The sequence below is a fragment of the Cynocephalus volans genome, chromosome 5 (genome assembly GCF_027409185.1).
Source record: "Cynocephalus volans isolate mCynVol1 chromosome 5, mCynVol1.pri, whole genome shotgun sequence".
Taxonomy (NCBI): Eukaryota; Metazoa; Chordata; class Mammalia; order Dermoptera; family Cynocephalidae; genus Cynocephalus; species Cynocephalus volans.
The window spans coordinates 56311114-56337284 of record NC_084464.1 but is presented as its reverse complement, the minus strand read 5'-3'; the positions used below and the strand labels follow the sequence as shown (position 1 = coordinate 56337284).

The 26171-nt window shown below is 37.7% G+C and overlaps 1 protein-coding gene across 3 annotated transcripts in view; it reads right to left on the bottom strand.

Moving 5' to 3' along the window:
• RUNX2 (RUNX family transcription factor 2) overlaps positions 1–26171 on the bottom strand; it is a 207594-nt gene that overhangs the window by 79834 nt on the left and 101589 nt on the right. For all 3 annotated transcript variants that reach the window (XM_063096835.1, XM_063096836.1, XM_063096837.1), the window contains exon 4: positions 21800–21904. In XM_063096835.1, coding sequence (XP_062952905.1) covers positions 21800–21904 — 105 coding nt within the window. The remainder of the gene's footprint in view (positions 1–21799; positions 21905–26171) is intronic.

Below are 26171 nucleotides of genomic sequence, written 5' to 3'. Positions count from 1 at the left end.
CAAATCAAGGTAATTAGCATATCCATCATCGCAAAAATATCATTTCTTTGCAATGAGAGCATTTGAGCTCCTCTCTTCTAGCCATTTGAAAATGCACAATAAATGATTGTTAATTATAGATGCCTAGCTGTTTTACTTATCTTAATTACTGTCTTTTGTTTTGATTATGTACTTGTACGAGTGTCACATGAGTGGCTGGAGGGGCTTGGATTTGACAGTATTCTTTAGCAGTTGGACAAGCCAATCTGGTCATGCGTTCTAGCCACAGCTGCCCTGAAGCCATTTTCAGGGCTAGTAATTTATATTTCCAAATCACATTTTTTAAAATTTGCAGCAACAGGTTAATACTGGTAATTCGTTTAATACATACTACTAATTCATTTAGCAAACTATGTGACAGGAACAGAAGAGTATACAAAATCCAGTAAGATATAATCCTTCACAAAACAAAAAGAAAAAGAAATGTAAGCCTAGTTCTGTCACAGTTTGGCTTCCTCCCACACATTTCCTGCCATTAAGCATGTTGTAGTCCATGCTTAGAACAGAGCTTGGAAGAGTGCCCAGAGGAGTGCCAAAAGCAGTGACAGCACATAAGGTACTCAATAAACACTTTTGACTGACTGACCTAGGACTCATTTCATGAGTGTTTCCCCTTCTTAAAACACTCCTTCCTTGTACATTTTCTTTCTCCATGGGGTTAACACTACCTTTAATTGCACATAAACTTCCTAACAGTAAGATTCAATACTGATTCCCATCACATGGGTTGTGGAAATACCTTCCAGTCGGCTTCCTTGCTTCCATGTGTTCCTGACTTCCTGTGTCTTCCTTGTATTTAATTCCTCCCATTTCTCTTACCAAACTAAAATATCCCAGTTGCTTCATAACACTGGAGCTCTTCTGTAAACAGAGGTAGAATTTTCTCCAATCCCTGCAATTCCACATCACGTGGCCCCCCATCTGTGGCCTCATCGCCTACCACTTTCCCATTCACTCATTCTGCTACAGCCACACTGGCCTCCTTGCTACTCCTTAAATATGTCAAAGAGCTTACTTAGCCTCAATGTCTTTGCTCTTGACATTCTGCTGCCTGGATCCTTCCCTAGATATTTATAGGTGGCTCACTCTCTGATTTAATTCAGGCCTTTGCTCAAATGTCACCCTATCAGCAAGTCCTAACTGACTTACATGAAAAAGCATCCACCTCACCTCCATTCTCTCTACACCCGTACCCTACTTCATTTTTCTTTAAACCACTTATCACTCCCTGCGTATTTATATATTATTTATTTATTTGTTTGCTTATTGTCTTCCTCTTCCAATAAAATGCAAGCTCCATTAGGGAAAGAAAATTTTATGTTTTATTAAAGGCTATACCCCTAACATGCAGAAGAATGTCTGGCATATAACAGGATTCAATAAATACTTGAAGGAGCAAACGTGATAGCATCACACAATTGAGTATATAAGTGCCATCTAACTGTTTATTAATTATAGGGCTATCTTTTGAACTATATTTTAATTCTTTGAGGGTAGAACTTTGTGCCTTATGTTGTAAATCTGCATGTAGTTGGCATGGTTGTAGGCACTAAGTAGGTGCTCCATAAAGACTACAGCTGCCTGATTGATTTGAGCCATGTAGAGAAAAGTAGGATCATAATTTCAAGTATATTCAACAAGTAATTATTTTTAGTAATTCTACGTGTGAAGATTTTTTTACAAAGAAAACTAATTGATATAGTCCCTGCCCTGTGGGAATATTGTTTTATAGTATGGAAAACAGAAATCATAATGGATGTGAACATAAAAAGTATGTAAATAAAATACCAACATGACAAGCTCTTATGGCAAGAACCCACACTAAAATAAATTCAACTGAAAGAAGAGTAAGGGTTGAGACTAAAGAGGGAATATGGGATTTTAACTCAAGAAATATAGAGAGAAATAAGACCTGAATAATATATATATAGGAAGAGAAAGCAGGATTTACCAGTAGAGGAGAAAGAAGAAGATATGTGGTTCAAATCCACAGGATAGTGTCAGGTTTCAGAAACACAGAATACAAAGAATACAGCAACATATCTCTGTCAACAAGCGTTTTCTAAGAGGATGGAATATAGACCTTGAGGTTTTGCATCAGTAGCAGGCAGCATCTCAAACCAGAAAAATTAACAAAACAGCAACTCTGGAATTTGAAGGTGTAAGGAGGTTCTGTAGTATTTCCAGATCATTCTTAAAACCAAGTTTTCTTTCCCACCACAGATTGCTACATATGATTTTTATTTAAAGTGAATATATGAACCCTGGAAGGTTCATTGAACTAAGTGGAGGATTCTGTTAGCAGTTCACTTTCCATATATTTTTAATGGAATTTTTATACAAGAGAGAGAAGAAAGATCAACAAATTTTTTTGTTGTTGACTTAATTTATTTGCATGGCAAAAAGGATTAGAAATTGAAGGAGGTCATATTGTATTTGGCAGTTAACACATTTTTGCCAGTGAATAAATGAGTAATTTATTTATCATGGTTAGTTCCTTAGTAGCTAAATATTTCTTTTCAATTTTTCAATGTTAAAAAAGTGAAATACAGACTCTAGGTAGTTTCATCAAGAATTTAAGATGGTTAACAAATATTCTGCATTGCCTGCAAGTTAGCACTGTTCTTGTATTTAATTTCCTGCCCCAGATGTATCATTGCATTTGTTTAGGTCCCATCTAGTCAGGTTCATCTTCATTTGCCCTAGTCTGTGCCTGTAAGCCTCCTTGTCCAGTGGACTAGGCCACTAATATTTTCCCCTCAGACACAGACCCTCCTCAGCCAAGTCACCACTACCCTGGCTTATTTCTTCTGTATTGTTGTATGGGTCAGACACCACAAACATATATGGTTGCTGCTTCTTTTCCTCTACTTCACTTAGCCTCCCTGATATTAAAAGTCAAACACTAGAAAGGCTGTTTTAGTTTTCACAAGCTTTGAATAAAAAAATAATAATAATAACTCAAATTACATTTCCAGGTCAATTTAATCGCTTAAAACAAAGCATTTGATAAGCAGGATGCTTATTATTTTCCAAATCTCCCTATGAATCAATAATGTTATAGTTTTCAGCATTTTCTAAGAGTCTCGAATCTACATTCTATCATCTTTCATCTTCCTAGAACTCCAGAAACAGGAAAGGGCACTGTCTGACATTAGATCTTCCTTCCTCCTGCCTTTCACCAGACACCCTATCTCCTATGGAGATGGGCCAGAAGAGAAAAAGAACTACTCTCCCCACCAATTCTGCAACCCCAGATCTGGCCTGCAGCCTTTTTCTGTTGGGAAAGGTTAAGCATAGCCTCTCCCTTCCATTCCTAGTAATAAGCAAGCTGCTACATTGAAGCAGCAATCTTTTGTCCTACACATATGTTTTTCCTCCATTAACTCCCCTCTTGCTTTCTCTTCCACAAGAACAAAACAGAAACAGATCTGATATGTATCTCCAATGGATTTAAATTATTTTTTCTTCACTTGTACCTGATTCCTGCTTACTGTGGCAAAAAAAAAAAAAAAAAAAAAAAAAAAAAAAAAAACCACATAAAAATTAGTTCATTCCTAGTTAGATGATTAGAGTAATCTGAAATTATTTTGGCCATAAGAACTTAGTAACATCTGCATTTTTCTTTAAATTCTCAGCTGGAACCTTTTCTCTTCTTGAATTTGGTTTGAGTCATACTCAATTTTAAATATAAAATGTTGAGTAGAGATGTGTGACCCTGGGCAAATCCCCTAACTTCTCAAGCCTTCATCCTCACTTGTACAATGGCATCTTCTCTCTTCACAGGGTTAATGTGACATCTTCACTGTTAACACAAACTTTGTAAACTACACAAACATAGAATATACTATTTTCTCAAAGCTCAGGCCACATGGCAGGTCTGAGCATCCTAAGGCACAAAAGGATAACTCCAAAGGACGGCATATATAGACAGAGCCTTGAAAAAGTTTGAAGAGGAGACCCAAGACACACTCAAAGCATAATTATGGCATCCAGCATAGCATATTCTTATTTGTTTAGTATATCATACCTCTCATGAGCACTATAAAACAGAATAAAGATGAAACAAAAAAGGTGATAAGAAGAAAACCAAGGAGGAGAATGTACAATTAATGTAAGTTATATTCTGAGGAAGGCCACCATATCAGGAAATGAATAATCCAGTAGGTTATAATATTTTTAAAGGTAGAAAAATAAGAGATTTTATACCAATTTTTATAAAGTAATTTTCAAAATGTTCGTTTTTACCAAACAGAAGACTTCCATTTTGAGATTGATAATCAGAGTATAGCCCAATTCCTTCTAATTATTAAAAAATAGTATCAGTTTAGAAAATGCAAAATTTATAAAATAAAAAATATGTATAAATATATATGCATATACACAAATATGCACTTAGGAAAAATAATAAAAGGAATTGCATCAAAATATTAACTGAAATTATCTTTGATGTTGAGTTTGAAGTGACTTTTACTTTCTTTATGCTTTCTAAATTTACTGAAATTTTTACAAATGTTTTTCTGATGTGATAATTATATTAAATTAAATGTTATTTAAAATGTAAAAAGAAATAATTGGCAGCACTGAACATCATATATGTGCTTTTGTTACCAGTCCCATGATGTGACATTTTCACCATAATGGAATTTTTTTCCACATAATCTAAATTATCAAAAATAAAAGAATTATTACTTCTCTACGATGGCAGAGCATTTATCTATGATGGCATTAAAAACTAACAGGAAAAAACAAATCCTGTACAGTGTGTGAGAATATCCTTTTCTTGTGACTAATAATAATTCCAATTTCTCTAGGAAAAAAAGTTGGCTTAGTAGAGATAAGCAAAGCCCAGAGGTGTCCAAAGGTGTACTGCTGATTGTCACATGAGACTCTTCACTCTGCTCCTTCACCTTGCACCCTAGCCCTTCTTACTTCACACTGTACTGACAAATAAAAAGGACTACAAATAATATTTGAGATTCTAAATTAGTTCAGATTTGTCTTAACCTCTGATACAGATGAAATCCTATAAAGTCTCCCACCAGAATTACTCATAAATATTCAAAGCCTTTGTCATCAAGCAATAGAAAAAGTACTGACCTGCAGTCAGAAAATCAGAGTCTACCTTCCTATTGTGAAGAACTTGGGTCAGCCAATGCAACCTCTTGAGGCCTCAATTTCCTCATTTGTAAAAGAGAAGCTAATGGATATAAAGCATCCAGCACAGAGCCTCATGACCTAATAAACACCAGTTTTTATCCTTCTCCTCCATCAAACACACATTTTAAATTAGATGAGTGTTACACTCTATTCAGCTTTGGAACCCTTTCTTCAAATCGGAATGTACTCAGGAGCCCATTTTGTCAGGCAAAGAAGTGCTCCCTGCTCTGGTCAGAGTGAGTGATGCAGAGCATGAACACTTAAAAGGTACTGGTAGGGAAGTAGGTCTAGTGACTGACAAAGAAGCAAAGAAAGTGGAGGTGACACAAAGGAATGACATGATAAACTGAGATAAAGTGGGAAACCGAGGGACTGGGTTTTCAATGAATGGAGAGAACAGGTCTGGTAAGGACAGGGGTCTAAAAACTGTAGGAGACATGGTTGTAGCCAGAGAGCAGGTAATTGACAAAGTATCATCTACTAGTCACCAACTTTTATAAGTTATTAAAAACAAAAGCTGAGATACCTGTTCATTTTCTCCACAAACTAAGCCCTTTATGTCCTGATATAGTCAAAATAATACTGGGCACTATTCTTGGTCTCAGAACTATTACCCAATTCTGCTGGTGGCCCTTTCCAGTTAACTCTGAACAGTTATTTCATCAGCACTTAGCATTCAAAGGCCCTGAGACAGAGCAGGAATGATATAAATGTTTGGCCAATTAATGTAGAAAGTAATGGATATGGATATGTTATTAAAGCTGATTTTCTTTGCTAAGGTCAACTTATTTTAATTACCAAAGTTACTGCAAACAAAAGGATCTAAATATCAACTTTACAATTTCACTAAAATACAATTATGATTTGTCAATTAAAAATAAAATAAAACAAAGAATTTCACTGAATTGTCACTGGTACTTTGTAAATTGTGTAGAGGTTTTGGGATTTAAGATCCTAATGTACAAATAATATTTTTTAAAGCACGTATTTTAAATAATTTACAAACCATGAGCCTTCCAACAGCCTGGTTAAATGTGGAAGAGACCAGTGTGACTACATTTTCCTCATATGAAAACTATCATACTCCTTTCCATGAATTGGCCAAATAGTACCAGGGATAGAATGAGGAATAGAACCAGCTATGGTTCAGTTTCACTTTCAGGAGTTCTTTGCAATAGCCAAAAAAAAGAAAAGAAAAGATTTTCTTCCTATAGACTTTTTAGAGCAATTCACTCCAATTCAGAAAGAAATGAAAAGAAACATTATAAATTAGCCAGAAGTGCCACCTATTCCTTCAAACACAAGGATTTCTCCCTTCCCATAAGTTTTTATTTACAGCTGTATATGACTCATCCTGTTTCATTCTTAGCATAGAAGCTTAGCTCTCAACAAAAGTGGTAATAACCAGAGGCATCTATCTAGATCATCAGATTTCCTTCCTCTGGTCAGTTTGTGCCACAAATCTCACACTACAAAAGCTACATTTCATCTTTTAGTGTCAGATTTTTTCCAATTCAGTTGTGAATTTTTATTTATACTTATATTTCAGTTCTCCTAACAAAAGAGAATGAAGAAGTGGTGGCTCCACTCCATGTAAGGCTTTCTCCAGAGCTGTAACTGATGATGGGCTGACCCTCAGCAAAAATGAATGCTTGGAGCTGTTATGTCTTGCAAAGCCCCTTTCTGTTAACTCACATACTAGGCTAGTAGGTGACAAATAAACTACAATCAAAGTTCCTCTATACATCATTTTCAGCACAGCTCCTAGAAAACCCTGGATAAAAGCAAAGGGAAGAGGCATCTCTCCTTCTGTTATTCAGGCTACTTGGCTCTACCAAAGAACTGCTATACCAGGTCCCACAAAATATAAAACCAATATATATTATATAGAAAAAGTTCAAAAAATATGCTTTGTAAAAAATAAAACGGACATTCATCCTGCACTTTGGACCATCTGTGCTTTCCTAATTATAGAATTCAAAAACTCCTAGATCCCTGGCTCAAGCAAATTTCCTTGTGATGTCTAACCTGTGCCACCAATGTAGAGTTCCACAGATACCCAAGGAGAGTCCATGTGGGAACCTCCTGAGAAGTCATCAAAGCATCAAAGCACAGGACCTTCGCTGACACACTATCCAAATCATCCATTTTTGCTCCCTTTAAATCTTAGCCTTCACACAGAAAGAGAAATACCACATGTTCTCACTTACATGTGGGAGCTAATAAAAATAAATACACAAACGGGGCAGGGGGGGAATAAATAAATAAATCTTAGAGCCTTCATAAAAGCCTTTGTCCTTCTTGATTATGCTTTCAACATTATCATGGTCATGCATCCAACCTTGTATAAAGCTCTAGCCACTCAAAGATCTCACTCTCTCTCACAGTTCAACCTAAGGAAAAGGAGGCTGGTTCATAAGTCTAAAAGTCCTCAGGGAAGAAAGCAGCTCAGGCAAGAACAGACAACCAAATACTTTTTGTGGGTGTACTGATGGGTCTTTTGTTGCTTCAGACATACCAATACAGAATCAGTTTCACAGCTTATTCCTCAGAAAAATATAGCAAGACTTAGCTCATGGTATTTCAACAGTACTGCAGAAAATATCGAACAACTGCCCATGCACTGACCCCATATATGTAATGAAGAGACTTTATCTGTAACTAAGTATTCAGCAAGAAGATTCCTTTTTACAACAGAAGTGAACCAAACCTCTGTTCAGCTCATCTTCCTTCCCACTATGAATCCTTTGGCCTCAAGGGCAGAAAGTTACGGCCACTAATCCCCTTTAGGTTGCCTTCTCCTATGGAAAAGGCAGCTGTTGTTTTTAAGAATCTTTAGGAAGTGTTTTGAAAATAAAATATCTGGGTGTGAAGGGTGGGGGAGACCAAAATGTAGAAATCACGAAAAAGACTAAATATAGAGCAAAGTGCCAAGGCCACTAAGAAAATCAATGACAAGGAAGAAAGGAGTACAGTAAAAAGGAGTGGGTTCTGACTTCCATCCCAACTGTGGGCCGCGGGTGGCTCTCCAATGGTGATAATGCTTTGGAAAGGTAAAGTGTAGTTGCGGGCTAAATAAATGTGCTTATTGATCCAAGGAGCCTAAATTATTTTGGGGAGGAAAGAAAAATGTTTTCTGAGTATTTTTCCTTCCTCTAGCCCAGCACCACACCCACTTAGCCTTCTTCCCAGTGGTGTCACCTGTTTCAAAATCTGTTTCTTTGGTCTCTTTGATTATTTTTTTCCTTTAGAGAAAATTGCATCCACTTATTTCAAAACAGAGAACTCATCTGAGAACACTACATGTGTGTGTACTTTGTTTTTCCTAGTTTCATCAGTGAGCTATCGTGAGTGCTTAAAGCAGACCATCTGCATGTGTAATTTAGTATTACAAAAGTTGCTGAGACAGGTACTTAATAAGCAAAAGAATGGATTAAAGAATAAACTTTAAAACTGTGATGCTTGGCTTCTTGAGAAAGGTTAACTATGAAGCAGTGCTCTTTGTTTCCCTGCAGCTCCTGCCCCAAAGTTAAAAGGAATGGCACAGTCAGCCAGCCTTTCTCAGATTTGCTCTGCTCAACTTGTTCACTTCTCCGCCAGCATTTAAATGCAAGAAGGTTTCTGTTTTCAGAAATAAATCCTGCCTATTTCCTCTCTTTTTCCTTCACTGTGACAATAAATTCCTTGATGGTGATTTTCGGATTGCATCTCTCCTGCTCCAGGTTATATGAACTTTGGTGTCACCTGGAAATGTTTTCAATTTCTCCCAGTAGGAAGGGAACAGAGAAAAATGAATCAACTTTATAAAACCCAACCTTTTGTATCTGGACTATGCAAATCAAATAAACCTAAGTTTTTCTAATAAAAAAATCTCACCCTCAGACCAAAATTCTTAATATTGCATCTATTCTAATTGTCAATAATGGTTTTATGATCATGTGGCAGATCTGTTTCTCTTTTTGGTCATATTTTTCTCAATTAAAAATTCTAATAGCCATTGAAGCAAGACAAATTACCCTCAGCATTTATGTCTACAAACCTCTGTGACTCTGAGCTTCAGAATTATAATGGGAAACAGAAATCATGCCTTTGATTTTAAAAGCAGAAAGGTGGCACTTTGTTGCACTTCATAAACACACAGAGAATCACTAAGATGGAAGGGATTTGAAAAGCCCTCCATTCCAGCCCTCAGCTTTCAGTAACCTGTTCTATTTAACAATTCTTATAGTCAAGAAGTTCTTTAAATCTAACTTAATTCAGTTAAAATCTAGTCTTCTTTCTCTGACTTTGCCAGAAACAAAACAGCTGGTCACCATACATAGCTTAATAACTCTCATAATTTTGAAGTCTGTTATTAAGTCATTTTTTAGTCTCCTCTTCTTGAAACTAAGTAATCCCAACTCTTTCAACTTATCCTTATAGGTTCAATTTTACAATCCTTTAATCATCATCAATGCTCTTCGCTAAACATGCTAAAGTTTTCCATGCTGCTCTTTGTTTTGAAACCCAGTTCACCTTTGGAATTGCTACTCATTGTCCATAAAAGCCCAAGACACACAATCCTAAGAGAATCTACTCAAATAGGTAGCCCACTGATTTGTTTATTTTTAGCACAAGCCCACTCCTTATAGTTCTTTCTCTAAGAAAAACATGATCTTTGGGACTCAGTCTTTTTATCAAACAGGCACTGGCTACAGATGAACCATTTCCCCTCCATCTACTCCCACTCTATTTCCTCTTCAAGGTCTTTCTCAACCCCCTTTCCCTACCAATTTGGGTCTTATGATCCTCTGTTAGAAAATTAGTATCTAGCTAATCTGATCTACTTATTTAAACCAAGTTAACTAAAAATGGCTTAAAATGTGTTATCCTTTGCAGATAACATCTATGAACATCCTGTCCTCAAAGCTTCTACTCGAGGAAGAACCTCAAGCACCTGGTGAGAATATGAGAGGTTTGGGGCCAGTTGGGGACGGACACGGAGAGTCTTGTGTTCCTCAAGTTACACCACATCAGCTTTGGGTAGAATTATAAAACAGGCAACTTTGGGGTGTGTAATTCTAGTCTATTCTTTTTGCAATGTTCTCCTCTTCTGCCAACCATTTATGCACTCCTAATGCCCTCCTTTCTATCAAAATTAGATACTAGGTTCTGACACTAATCATGTCAATGTGCCCTTTGCCTTACAGTCTCTTCCCCACCTTCTTCCTCAAATGCTATCTCCTCAGAGAGGCCTTCCCTTGCACCACGCTAGCATGGGTTCCTTTCTGTCCCCTCCTGCTCCATTATTCTTTATTACTACATCAGCTCCCTTTACAGCACTTATCACAATCTGCAGTCAGATGCAATTATAGATAAATGTTCATTTACTTGTTTCTTGTCTGTCTTCCCTACAGGATGAAGGCTCCTCAAAGGCGGGGATCGCATCTGCCTTGATTTGTATTGCCTGGCACCTGGCTAACAGTAAGCACTCAAAAATAATTTCCTGAATGAATAAATATTCCCACTGCCAGAAATATTTACATTTTAAAACACATCTCTAATTGTTACAAAAAAGGCTCTGTCAGCTATCATAAAGGGGGATGGTGTTTTTAGTGGTAAGACGGGATAGAAGGAAAAAGGGATCCTTCTCAGATTCATCTAGTCTCACGTCATTCACAAGATCAGCCTTTCCCATCACAAAAGCAGTCATTAACTGGAAACTGTCATCAGTCCTATCATCATGCTCCTTCTCTTTAGAACAATTATTCTTGTTTCCAGTTATTCTCTCTCTCCTTTCGGCTTCGACGTAGTTATACCATTCTGTAGAATTCATTTTCCTGATGCTATTTCCTCACTGCTTTTACCTTCACAAAGTGAAGCATTTTCACAGAAAAATATGCAGGATGATACACATCACAATATTAGCAGTGGTAATCTTGGGAGATGCAATTATGGACGATCTTTATTTTCTTCTTTTGATTAATTTTTATTTTCTAATTTTTCCACCATGTACCATCCACATGTTCTACTTGTGTAATTTTTTTAAAGTTAACTTTTTTTCAAGTACTAACTTTATTTCACTGGGATTCATAGTGAGATTCCATTGAGGTTTAATTTATACAACTTGTTATTTTCATCTCACAAAATTCAGAGTTCTCAACTGTGAGTTATACTTTCATCTTAATGAATTCAATACTCATTCAACAAACATACATATATTTGTGAAATGCATGCCTACTGTGAGCCAGGCCTCAGAACTTAGCCTTATTTATTATTTAGCAATGCTACTACATCACTAGGCATGCTTCTTATATGTAACACTTCTTCATAACATCAACCAAGGCCCAACACCAAGAGCTTCCACAATGCCCTAGGCCCAATACCAAGAGCTTCCACAACTTGAATGACAAAGACTTCAGGGAGCTTTAGTGATGAATAACTGAACAGGAAGAGATGTGGGATCCTTGCCCATCTCTATAAATCATCTGCTGCCTTGCAGAGTGACAAAGAGCAAATGAGTTTTCAGGGGTCTATGCCTCAGTTTACCTACCTGTAAAATGCATAATGCTTTGCTCAGAGGAATGTAAAGAGAATCAGTGAGGTAATGTCTAAGTGTTTGGAACTCCTTGGCAGAAAGGCGCTACATAATTACTATTTGGTATTTAAGCTGCCCTTCATGTGTGCCAAGTACTTTATGATCATTCCTTAGGAGTTACTCCCAGCTACTCTGTGAAGTTGTCTTCATGTCTATTTCCATTTAAAGGATGAAGAAATTGAAGTCGAGAAAAGTTTAGTGATTTGTGTAGGGTCACTAAGATGGCACCGAGGTCTCAAAAGGATTTCTAAGCCCTCCAATTCCCTTCACCCATAGTGAACCCATATCTTAAATACGAACTACCCTTACAGATGAATTCCCTGTTAAGCTACTCTGAAACAGCCCTTGTGGCACAAAATACTTTATCACTTGTTTTTGTAGGACGGAGTGAATAGTGAGGAGGCGAAACAGAAACCAAATCTCTAGAGTTAGTACACTTCACACTCACCCTTCTTTTTACACATCTGTATTTCTCCTCACTTCCTGTAGAACAGCCTCCATTTGGTACCTTTGTAATCTCCTTAAAGGGCCCACATTTTTCTACTAATAATTTCCAGGGTCAATCCTAAGGAGGCATAGAGCCCAGATTAAATTATTCTGAGTATTCCCCCAACCAAAATACATACTAGCATTTTTACCCAGATTGTATCTCATAAAAATTAACTACAAGAAGGTAGAGAATGAGAAGCAGAAGGGAATGCATATCACAGAGGGTGCATATGCAGTCCAAGGGCTGGTAGAAAGGCAGAAAGTACCAGATTGCTTCAGTGTCAGCTGATGTCTTCCCCATCAGCCACTTCCTACACAACTCCAGAGACACACAGAGAAAACACTGGAGTCACTCCACCTACCTTGCCCAGATTGTTCTACCCCCAGATAGTGGTCTCCCAGCTCTCTTACACCATGCCCTTCTAGTTCACACATTTATTTTCTTCCCTCTGCTTCATTCAACAATTCACTTACCATATAAAAGAAGCATCTTTCAGTTCTGAGTCCTGTACTCTTAGTGAAATGACAGAAAACGTATAGACAACAACATCTAAGGATTGCTGTTCCTGTTGTTCAATGAGCAACAGCCAGATGATAAAATAGAATGATGGAGTTCTTTAATATAAATTTGGGTAGAAAGTTCCAAAGCAACTTAGGGTCTGCCCAAGGCAAAACAGTGAAATAGGGGAGTTTATTGCCTCTCCCTTTCTTTGCCTTTTCCTCTGTAGGAACATTCCCTCCCACCTCTTCCCCACCCACTGGCCTTTTACTCTTCAAAGTTCCCCATGGTGACGGGCACTGGGGCCCATTTTCCTTCCTCCATCTTCCATGAATATTTATCTGTCCTGTGTTCTTTCCCTTAAATACTATTCCAGCTAACCTTATAATAATGACCTGAACATCTTAACACAAAGCAATGACTACAAGTATGGATCTCAGGCAATCAGAGCAGACAGACTATCAGCAGGGTGCCTCTCACATCATCTCATGTTGGCAGCAGACAATGCACACAACTGCTAACATTCTGAAAACAAAAACTGAGAGTTTACCCACTATCAGGTTCTCACTGAAGGAACCATGGAAGGATCTCCATCAAGGAAAAGAAAACTGAGCCTAGAAGGAAGAACTGAGGTATGAGAAGGAATGATGAGCAAATAAATCAATAACATAGTGGGTAAATATAAAATAAGCATAAGCAGTTTAACACACTGATAATGACTAATTCAGGAAGTAAAACACAAAGATAAACTAAAATATCAGACAACAGCATTAGGAGAGAGAGGGTGACTGACAGTATAAGGTATGTTAAAGTTCTTATATGAACACAGATCGTGATTAATTTTATTAAAGCAGATACACATGTTAAAATGGTAAGGAGAACTACTAAAAGAAAAGAAAGAAACTAAATGATAATTTTTAAAACAATAAAGGACAGCTAGCCTGTATCTAGAACAAAAGTAGATAAGGAATATTCTGCAAAAGGGAAACATTTACAAAAGGGGGAAATATAGAACCCCAAAACTCTCACCTCAAAATTATATAAAATCTTGTACTCTTAATACTACCCCAGATTTGAAAAGCATCAGGGGTCTACACTGCTATGGCCGATGTACAGCAAAATTGCAATGCTTGAAGTTGGCAACCATTACCTTCATGCCAGCAAAGGCCCTTCCTGCCCACTTCAACTCACTGTTTACTTTCTAATACCCAGGATTTCAGTGATCACTCTCCCTTTATCTCCCAAAACCTGCTCCCCAAAAAAGGATTCAATATCACTTATTCTTACCCTACTACAAATTTAAGTCTGAATTACCTTTTCCAGAGGTGCTTGGGTTTAAGCCTTAGTCCTAAATTTTGATGAAGGGCTTTTGTTTACTAGCAAAGAGACTTTAGCCACCTGTGCATAGTAGCAGAGAAATTTTGAGAAAAACAGGGAGCCCCTCTTTTGCTACTTAAGTACATCACAAATAAAGTCTCGTATTTTAACTGTTGCATATGATCTTGAATTAATATTTTAGACCTAAGTGGTTTTTATGTCCTCTCTTAATTTCCAAAAGTTACTTGAAAAACAAGTAAAATTATTTTCCATACCTGTCTAAATAAAAACTTCTGAAATTTTATATGAAGACAAAAGATGTGCTTTAGTTGACATCATAAATGTATCCTATAAAAATGCTAGGTAGGGACAAGTATGAATGAGAAAAGCAATACAACAAATCTTTTTTCCCCTGTTATTTTTAAGTATATCCTATTCTCCTCTGATCCAGTCCTCCTTGAAGAAAATGCTACAGCACAAACAAAGTAAAGGAAACAGAGTATTTCAGTGATCTATCAGGAATTATCTCTCTTGGGAAGGAAAAGTCATTTTTACAAATAAATAAGACCCCCAAAAAAACCCTCTTTCTCTTAAGTCCCTATCAAGTCCCTAACACTATTTTAAAAATGAATGATTTCTGACTTACGCCAAGATACAAACTACTGACACATTTGGATCAAATATGTGTGTGTTTTTAGAACACATATCACTTGAAAACCTGCCATGCTATATTTAGTTAGAAGTAAATATATCAACTAGAACATATGCATGTGGAAAATGTGCTCTTACTGTGAAAGCTACAGCTCCTTAACACAAGTCCAATACAATGAGAAAGCACATTCAGAACCAGCAAGTCAGGGAAGAGTGCAAAGGAGGGACATGAGCATGTTTTAACGGCTGTGATAATTTGCCATGAAAGGATGTTAAGGCTATAGCTCCTTGCTGCAGCATGCCATGTGCTGCTGAATTAAATTACTGCCATGCAGTCTGCTAGTGAAGGAATGTGTAAACAGGCTATATATCCTTGCATCAGTTCCACAGAATGTTGCACAACACAAAATGCCTCTCGATGTGTCATTTCCTTCTTGGCCATCTTCCCAGCTCCTGACAGTCAGTCAACAAAAAAAAAAGTACTGAAAGAGATTTAAAACTGTTCTTCTCAAGAGCACATTCCACCAACCACCAGACATTACCTCCACCAGTGCTTTTGACCCTCCCCCCGCATCCTCCTTGAAGAAAAGGGAAAAGAGAACGGTGTTTTTTTAACTATTACTATTTTCTTAAGTCAAAGATTTTCAACAATGTTTTATACACTAGAGGCCAAATGATTACTATCTATGACAATCAAATTGCTGCTTGTATTTGCTGACTCATAAAAATTGACATGGCATTTACCCACAAATTCTATTCCCTGGGCACCTCAGAGACAGTGAAGAATGCAGGGGAAAGTCTGCCAGTCAAGAAGATAAGGGCTTTTCTCCTAATGCTCTGCACTAATACTCAGGCCTGTGGCATCAGGAGTAAGGCACAAGGCCTATCAGGATTTTCTCAAATTGTTTTCACAGACAGCAAGAATGTGAATGCAAGAATTGTGTCCAGAGGTATCAGATAACCTTTAAAAAATTCTTCTGCTGTGCCTCTATCTAACACATTGTACATGTCTCCCACCTTCGCTCACATGTGACCAACCTCTAAATTAGCATCTGCCATTGTTAAATAAGTAAAGGTCAGGGTCCAGCCACCATAAAAAGCCTATTCTTTCACACAACTAGGATGAAAAGTAATGGAGGATAAAAGCAAGTTGCCACTGACATCATCTGGAATGAGGAAGAGGAAATGCCAAGACCTCCATTCTCTCCACCCTTCACTGGGCTGGCAGTCTCAGAACTAGGTGGAACAGCATGAGAGAAAAATGAGATGATGCCTTGCCCAAACCACCTGTTCTAAGTCTGTTAACTCAAGTTTATTAAGGTAAAACTTCTGCAATTGGACTTGCCTCAGGAATATGGAGAAATGAAACTTCTCTGAATTATAATTTTTTTGATGAATTGAGCAAAGGTGAGATAAGGAAACAGAAAAACAGTTTGTCTGCAGGACCTAAGCCTAACAAGCCAAGCGAACCAGGGTGCTAAAGCAGTCCTAGAAATATACACACGACCCTGTTCTTCTGGATAACATCTCACTCACCTAAGCTCCAGTCCCTTACTGAAGTCACAAACGGAGGCAGGTGGAAAAACGTTTCAGACATGTATTCTAAGCCTGCAGAAAAAGAGCTAGATCACTCAGGGGAACAAGGCAGGGCTTCTTTATCCCACGAAGTCAGGACAGGTGCCTGGTCGGCAGTAAACAGTAGTACCCACAGGAAGTATACAGTTGACAGCTTTGGTTTCTCCTTGAAAGTAACTATGGTTTATTTCCCTAAGGCACAACACACAAAAAGTCTTAGAAACCCACTCACATGTGTCAGGTATCATGTTTGCAGGTGTGCCAGCAAGCAGGAATTTTCAAGGCTTGATGATATAAGCATAAAACCTCCAGGCTTGTCCATTTCAGGATTCAAAAGATATTTCTACTACAAACCTACCAGGTTGCCAGGCAGGGCTCATACTTCCTTTTGTTCAAATATCTAATGTTCTTCTCTTATACAAGTATTGATCTGTCTCAGCATGATATTGACCTGCTAACACCAAAGCATCATCACAAGGTAATACCCACCCATAATTCATCTGATATTTTACCACATTTGTTCAATTCAGAATGAAGGCACTATTGAAGTAGTAAACAAAGTCAGTTTGCAGAACTTTAAATGTCCCCCAGATTGAAAAAGCCAAAAGACTTTTCAGAAGATGGTACCTTGAAAAAATTTTCTTTTGTTGCAACAATGACATTTACTGGCTAAGCCATTATAGAAGGTAATGACATTGGTGGTCCAATGAACCACTGCCCGCCATCATTCACACATTTGTGTGGTTTCTTTCCCCTGAATCTGGGCCACAACTGTGTCTTGTTCTAACTAATACAATGTGGAGAAAGTAACACCATGCCAGTTCTGAGCCTAAGCCTTAATAAGACTTGATAGCTCCCACTTTTGCACCTTAGGGAGCCCTGAGCTGCCATGTAAGAATTCAAACTCTGCTGGAAAGACTTCATGGGAGACCACATGGAGTGAGCCATGGGGAGAGGAAGAGAGGCCCTAGGAATGAAGAGAGAGAGAGGGGTGCAGCTGTCCTATCATTCCAATTGAACCCAACCTTCCAGGCATCCCATCAAGGCACCAGACATATGAATGAAGCCATCTTGGATGTTCCAAGATGGTGGATGTTTCAGCCACCATCTGACTGCAACCACATGACAGACCCCAAGCGAGACCAGCAGCAAAACCATCCAGATGAACCCCAGATCAACCCACAGAATCATGAGAAATAATAAACTGGTTGTTGTTTTAAGCCATTATGCTTTAGGGTAGTTTGTTATTTAGCAATAGATAACTGTAAATGGAGCAAGAGAATTTAAAGGATTCTGACTGTAAGGTGTTTTACTTTTTCCATCCTCTGAACAGACAATAGCTTTTTCCATCAGTCCTATTCCCTAACTCAGAACCAGTTCTATATAATATGACATGGCTAACCAAGTTTTCATCTTCCTATAGAAATTCTTTACATCAGACTGTAGCTGGAACCAAGTACATAAATGGAACAAAGGATCCTAATAGAAACTGATTTTTAGAAGAGTTAGGTATCCAAATGCATTACTGTTGCTGCTGCTACCACACTGATTTCTCCTGCTGGCGAACATACGGCAGTTGTTATTCAGAGCTAACTTGCCAAAAGGAGGTCAAAATGCCTTGCCTAAACACAAGACTTACAAATTTGAGATCTTAAGTATGATGTCATGTCTTAAAATGATAAGCTGGCAAAAAAATAAATGACATTTTGTAAAGATGTGCACCGTTTTCATGTTTACGCTACTTAAGATGAAGGTTCTAATAAGTCATCGGCTATGTTCCTTTAAAGGGAAGTTTTATAACTGAGATGAATCACTACTGCAAAAGATCAAAGTTAAAAAACATCAATGATGCCATGGGGTACTTTTTAATCTTGTAATGAGTGATGATCATGTGCTCTTATGAAGTTAGTCCAACTGCCAACGCCAGATGTGTATATTAAGAAAAGAAGTTGTTTGTGATGTGACAGCACTGGTTCAGCTGCCAGAGACAGAAAACATAGGATGAAACCTTTGGGATTTTTAAGTGAAAAGCAGGTCTTGGCAGATGTGTTGATAAGCAGGGCTGAGTGGGGTACTAGTGCCACAGTATCCTCTATCCAATTTTGCTGCAAACAAATTGTGTTTAGCATCAATTCTGCACAGCTGTCCCCAGGCGGCATGAATATCTGCTCAAGGCATAATTTATAACACTTATAAGTGTCATTTACTAATGAGCAAAAATTAGTAAAGCCTTCTTCAGGGAAAAAAAGACAATACACTAGAGAACAGAATCTAGATAGTATCTGTTTCCTAAAAGCACACTATAAGCAAAACTTTACAGCAAACTTCTGACACTGAAGAAATTTGATGTAAAAAAGCTACCACTAAATGAGCACTTAGTACGTACAGTCACTGTGCTACCCATTTTTCATGCATTACATCATTTAACATCCTTGTAGCAACTGATGAGGAAGATACTGTTATTATTATTTTCACTTTAAAAGATGATAAAACCAAGGCAAAGGAAGTTAGGCAACTTGCCTATCTCCATACAGCTAATAAATTGTGGAGTTGGGATTTCAATTCAAGCAGTCTGCTGAAAGACCCAACCAGTTAACCCAGAATTTGTCCTTATTCAAACAGCTGAGCTACCAGAAGAAGAACTTTCAATACATACTCAAATCTTTAGAGGAAGGAGTAAAATTCCATTAATATGAACAGATAGTACAAAATCCTCAATTCTTTCCAACAGTAATAAACAGAAGCGTACTATTTATGTGACAAATAACCACTACTTAAGGAATTATAATTGGGGGAAAGAGGAGGCTAAAACAATTGCATTGTCTATTTTTCTCCCCTCAGGAAAGCCTTTTATTTTAGTAAAAGCCCTTCTCTGTTAAAGGTCAATAAAATAAGCAACTTTGCATTCTGGAGTAAGGGTTAGCAAACTATAATTTGTGGGCCAAATCTTGCCTACCACCTCCCTTTATAAATAAAGTTTTATTGGAATATAGCCATGACCATTTGTTTACATATTGGCTTTACATAAGCTGTTTTTGCGCTACAGTGGCAGAGTTCAGTGCTTGTGACAGACACCGCCATATGGCTCACAAAGCCAAAATTATTTACTACCTGGCACTTTACTGAAAAAAATTGCCAATCCATGTTCTACAGGATCCCCCATTTAATGTTATATGCACCAATCAATCAAAATGCTATTATACTCACTGTTGAAGGAAATTGAAAATCCTGTGCATTTTCCACATCTGGGAGTGTCAAAATTAAAGAACAATATTGAGAAGAGTGTGTACTACAAACATTCAATGCTTAGGATGGCCAACAGCAGAACAGAAGAAAATAATTCAGTACAGAGTCCAGGTTGTAGGATTAAGCTGTTACTGATATCAGACCCATCCTTATATCCAGACACTAACTTTGGCAAGCCACCTTATGATGTCAGTGAAATGACATCACATTTTCACATAAATTTTCAGTTTGCAAGAAACATTACTCAGGCCGATCCAGGGCAGGTGGTCTCCCATTTGCAGACCTTTATCTACTTCCCCTACCCACGCTCAGCACCCTCAGCATCACCCAAAGACTGAACTTGGGTCACACATACCATCTGGCCCCTCTACCCCTAACCCTCACTGCTCTCAGAGCACTTCTCTGCTTTTGCAGTGCAGTGAGTCTATCACCTAATTAATTCTGCCCAAAAATCTCTTTGAAATGAGGTAATACTATCCACACTTCAAACAAAAGTGACACTTCCAAAGCCACCCTGCCTCCTCACTTTTTAATCATAATTTTCAGAATGGGGCAGCACTTACTCTTCCTTGTTTCCTCTCCAAACTATCAACTTTTGAGCATCAACTCTTGAGGGTATGAACTCATACACACACATTCACAGACACACACAATAATAGTTTTTCCAAGAACTGAGAAAAGTGGCTGAGATCAGCAGGAAACATCTTTAAAAGATAAGTATTAGTGGTGCTAAATGCTAAAAGACTACTATCCTGCTTTGTGCATTACTAACATGGACACCCCTGACTTTTCAGGAACTCAAGGGCTAGTCAGACAAAAGTTAGAAAATGTCTTTCATCATAAAGCATCATCCCCTATTTATGGCAGTCCAGAAAAGTTAGGCAAAGCCCCAACCCAGGCAAGACAGCCCTGCTCTGTTCTATTCACCTGTACTGTATAACCACTTGCCCTTAGGACTGGAGACTTGGGGCTTACAGACATGTGTACAATGACCACCTAGAAGGACATTCCCAAACTGAACAGACAGGGCCAGCACTGACCCAACATTATGAACCTGGAAGAATGCCATACACATGAAAGAAGGAGAAAACAAAAACCTCAAAGACTTGCTTTTGAGGCAGGAAACCTCCCTAGTTCAGGCAAGCAGTCAGTCTTTGTGAAAAGAGACAGCAGTGAAAGGGACGGGAGCCACTGTATGTTCCCACTGCTAAACGATACGCTACGTGGGTAGAGGCAAAACCTTACCAGCCCTTTTCTCTTATTTTAGGGGAAGAAAAGATATGCCACTCTCATGGTCTAGGCAGGTATACTGTTATAGAACAAATACTTCTGCCAGCTATACCTCCAGCACAAAGCAAAATAAACTCCCTAAGTGCAATGGCTAGGACTCCAATGTTTTCACTCAGCCAAGGCAGAGATCTATATGATGTTTCCACTGGCACAGAATTGTTAATGTTTTATAGTTTTATATATCAAACAACCATTAATCTCTAAAGATATTTAAATATTGCTATGCCGAGGTTGATCAAATCAGTTTGGGGGGGCAGGGAGGGAAGAAGCAAATGTGTTTCAATTTAGATTTAGGAGGAAAATACATATTGGCCCAAATAGATTTTGTGCACTACCTTAACCTTCTGGATGTCCAGATGGACAAATAAACCAAGATGGATTTAAACCTGTTTGACTCAATGTTTTAAAAGAAACCATCTATAACAATTAATAGAACATGACCAAACAACAGTGTTGTAACAATCAAGCAAGTTATCATTTGCAAATAAATTCTTTGTAATTAAGCTGTGTGCTCTTCATAAAGGGAATTGAGTGGGCGAGTTAAAAAGCTAAAACACATTCTTAGGCCATGGGAAACATGCACGAATGCTTTTTAACTAAGCTCAAGATTTTTAAGTTTATTGTTTTCTTCCTCAGCTCTCACCGTCTGTTCTGCCCTATCTGTTGTGTAGAGTGGATGAGCAGAATTTCTTAGCAAATAGCTATAGTGACTGAATCATTATTCACTCATTTCCCAAAGTATGCTTTAGCAATTTTGTTGCAAAGTTTAAAACTGTAATTTTATTTTCTACTAACTGTGAAGTTCTACTAATTGTCCCTCACTAAAAGTATATGCACATAGCAAACTTTGCAAAGACACTATGTACATGAAAGTAACATTAACTCATTTGGAATAAATTCCTCATAGGTTCTCTGCAAACTCTACTACCATTTTCAATAGAAAGGCAAGTACTTACTTCTGGGTTCCCGGGGTCCATCCACTGTAACTTTAATAGCTCTGTGATAGGTGGCTACTTGGGGAGGATTTGTGAAGACAGTTATGGTCAAGGTGAAACTCTTGCCTGCAGATGTAAAAAGGAAAAATACACAGTGAATATAAAAGATAGTATTGATGATTATATGCAGCATAGATGTTCAAATTGCACTTAAGCATCTCTGAAGAGGCAATGAAACAAAAATAAGTCAGGACTCCTTACTATACCCTGGAAACCCTCTGATGCCACTTTAGGACGTTTCTAAACTGGTTGAATGTTAAGATCATCATCTTCACTGCAGTAGTGTATAAGAAGACTCCAATTACAAATGCTCCTCAGTGGCAACAGTTGTAATGAAAACAAAAACCCTGGTCTACTTGAGGGGGGTTTTCTTCCTTTCAGTTTTCTCCAACATTAGGAATACATCCAAGCATAGATAATTTTAGAAATCTTTATTTAGGATTAGGTCACGACCTCATGAGAGAACAATAGTAAATTATTGTTGATTATGTTATTGACTTCACATGGTTTTAGCATTTCATTTGCTTAACTGCACTACAATAAGAAGATGAAAGAGCAAAGTTCTTATGGGAATCATTTTAACAGGAGCCAGTGTCTCCTGTCCTGGCCTTAATGTGCCTGTGGTATGATGATTTCATCATTACTGGAACAAAGTTTTTCTCCTCCCTGCCCACCCCTCCCCTAACGTACATCCCTGCTGTTAAATCTTGAAATAACTCCCCGACAGTGAGTTATATTTTTTACTAAATGAACACGACATCTCTCAATACAAACATGAATTTTTAGTATTAGCAGAGAGTATGCTTCATTAAAGTATTACATCTAATGCTTCAAATTAATGAGCTAAAAGCAATGAATAAAAGGGAGAAAACGACAGAAAAGTTTGGTAGCAGACTTGGATGTCTGATTTTTCCAGAAGAAGATACCAGACTCTGTTACACAGACTCACTGACAGTTGTAATCAGTTAGATTTGCAACGGTTAGTCATGTCAGATAGTCAAAACTGCAAACTGTTACAAGACAGGAAAAGGTGGGCGTGAAACAGTGACTCAATAAAACATTCAGCAATCTCGGGCCAGAGTGCTCATTTAGTCTGCTCCCATAACAGACCTTTAAAAAGCTCACTGTTTTGCTTTGTTTTTTGGTCAGTCTTTTTCCCTTTACTGAAAGCTAAGGGTATTAAATCAAAACACATATCTTAGACAATATGTAGCAATACAAAGTTTAATGCAATCTTTTCAAAGCTTAATATGAAACAGGTTATATACAAGGCTTAATGTAGAACAGTTCTTTGCCTGTCAAGTCCAGTGAATGGGTTTTCTTTTCAACCCAGACCATGTAAGTTACTAAAATCTGTTTAAGACACACATCATTTGTTACTGAGTATGTATAGTTTTAAGTCTCCTTGGCTGTACTTTATCACCCCCATTTCACAAATGAGGAAGTTGAAGCTCAGAGAAGCTTAGTAATTTATCCAAGGTCACGCAACTAATAAGTGAAAAAAAAATCAGGATCTGAACCCAGGCCTTTCAGACCCTAAAATAAATGCTCTTTTTATTTTCATTCTTCCATTCTGCCACTTTGCCAGAGAACTAAAAAAAAGAGAATTTATTTTTAGATGTGCCCTAATCAGCACTATGTGCCCAAGAAACAGTAAACAGGCTAACATAATAATTAGCCAGGACAATGAAAGCTCCTATTTTTAAAGGATCATTGATATATCATATTCATCCACTATATATTGGATATTACATAGATTTAAGTCATTTAATTGCCTAGGGAACAAAGAATTTATTATGAACAAAAGAATAATGTAGCCAGGAGTCTGAACTAGTTATGGAAAACTGAAAGTCTACAGAAATCAAGATTAGAAACTTGACTAGTGATCGAGTTTGGATGTGTTGTCCCCTCCAAAACTCACGTGGAAATTTGATCTCCAATGTGGCAGTGTTGGAAATTGATTGAGTCATGGGGGCAGATCCCTTATGAATGGATTAATGCTCTTCCTGGGGGAGGGGGGATTAATGAATGAGTTCCTCTATTAGTTCCCATGAGAGCTTGTTGTATATAGGACCCTGTCACCTCCTCTGTCTCACTTCTTCTTGCCATGTGATCTGCTTGTACCTGCCAGCTGACTGCCACTTTCTGCCATGAGTAGAAGCAGCCTGAGGCCCATGTCAGATGCAGCTGTCCAAGAATCTTAAGCCAAATAAACCTCTTTCCTTTATAAATTACCCAGTCTCAGGTAATTCTGTTCTAGCAACACAAAATGGACTAAAACAACTAGGAAGCACTGGGTCCAGATCAGGACCTCAGAACGATGGAAAGATCTGGGGGAGTCAAACATTTAAATCTCTAGAATGAAAGTTACTTTACATCTTAACATCAAAAAATACCATTCTGCATCGAATTAGTGGTCCATGGACCCAGGATTGCATTTCTAACAGCAGCTGTCTTTGGAAGGCAGTTGTTATCAATGGCACTAATCTTCATAAATCAAGGATGTATGTATCTCAATTATCCTTAATGTCTCTAAATAACCTGCTAGAGATACTATCCATGAATTTATCTAAACTCGTTTTGGGAATATTTCTATTTTAGACCTTGATAGAGTTTGGATGTGTTGTCCCCCCAAAACTCATGTGGAAATTTGATCCCCAATGTAACAGTGCTGGAAGCTGATTGAGTTATGGGGCAGATCCCTCATGAATGGATTAATGCTTTCCCTGGGGGAGGGGGAATTTATGAGTGAGTACTTGCTCTATTAGTTCCCACGAGAGCTGGTTGTTTAAAAGACCCTGGCACCTTCTCTCTCTCTCTCTCTCTCTCTCTCTCTCTCTCTCTCTCTCTCTCTCTGCTTCCTCTCACCATGTGATCTGTTACCAGCTGCCTGCCACTTTCCACCATGAGTAGGAGCAGCCTGAGGCCCATGCCAGATGCAGCTGTCTCAGAATTATAAGCCAAATAAACCTCTGTTCTTTATAAATTACCCAGTCTCAGGTATTTCTGTTATAGCAACACAAAACGGACTAATACAGACCTTTACAACTTACTTAAGATATTAAAAGTCATTTATGTTTCTTCTAAAGTTAGGCAAACACCTCATGTAGGAAGAAAAGCCAAATATAAAATTCATCCTTCAAATATAACACATCTGAAGGCTCAGAGCAGAACCAGTTTTCTAAAGAAACTTCTTTTAAAAAGAGATAGGTCTTGGAGAGGAATCAAGTATTTAAGTATACCTATGGTCTTCCAGAATCAAATCCTAAGGATCAAGATGTACTTTAACAACAAAAACAAAAATCAAGGAGGTTCCCTCTACTTTTTATTGTCCCTTCAGAAGAAATATGTACGTAACATTGAAGAAACTTTCAGAAACTACTGCCTAATTGGGTAACTGGTTCTTCATCTTATAATAATAATGCATTTCCTAAGTCAAATGTTTATGTAGGCATTCACAATTTAAAACATTTTTTAAATTTAAAACATTTTTTTTCCAAATCCCATTTTTTATCACTTAAGTGATAAAAATGCCAGCTCTTACACTTTAAAATGCAGACTCTTACTTAAGGAGCTAGCACTAAGTATAACTAATACCTATAACTAATTGTCTCATCCACAGTTTCATCTAGGAACTAGTTCTGCAATATGTCCTCAAGTCATATCTTTCCTAAGATAATCATAGGGAACTATCACTGATAGACAATTCCAGCCTAGCCTGAGGGGCTGCCAGGAATAGTCAGGAGGGGTAAGACTATAAGCAGGATTGTATTCTAAATTGACCAAGTACCATGCTCTGTACACTGTAGATGCTCAAAAATGGTTGTAAATTAAAAGCAGCATGCCTGATGTCAAAAGAGAGGAAGTACACCAAAAAATTTAAGGACCAAAGCCATTTTAAGCACTTTTGTTTAAAATATAAAGGAGAAAAAAAGAAAAGGCAATTAAAAGCCTTAAGCCACTCCTAATTTAATGCAAGTTTCATTGATGCTCTACTTTTATTCCAAAGCACTTTCAAAAGCTGTGATCATAAGACAACACATAAAGCCAGAGTAGTGACGTGACTCCTTTATAAATCTAAGACTGTTTTTCAGTTTCTGAGAGATTATGTTTCTACCAGTGGAAAGAAAAAAAAAGAATAATATTTAAGGAACCTGGTGCTTTTTATTTTTTAATGCTACTGAAAACAAAATTTTTAAAGTTGAGAAAGAAAATACAATGGTAGCATCATGTTGATCCAGACTTAATAACTCAAGAGAAATGTAGATGTGTGAAAATCAAAGAGGAAGTTGGAGAGAGTCTGTTATAAAGCATGTCAGGTACCAAGGGTACA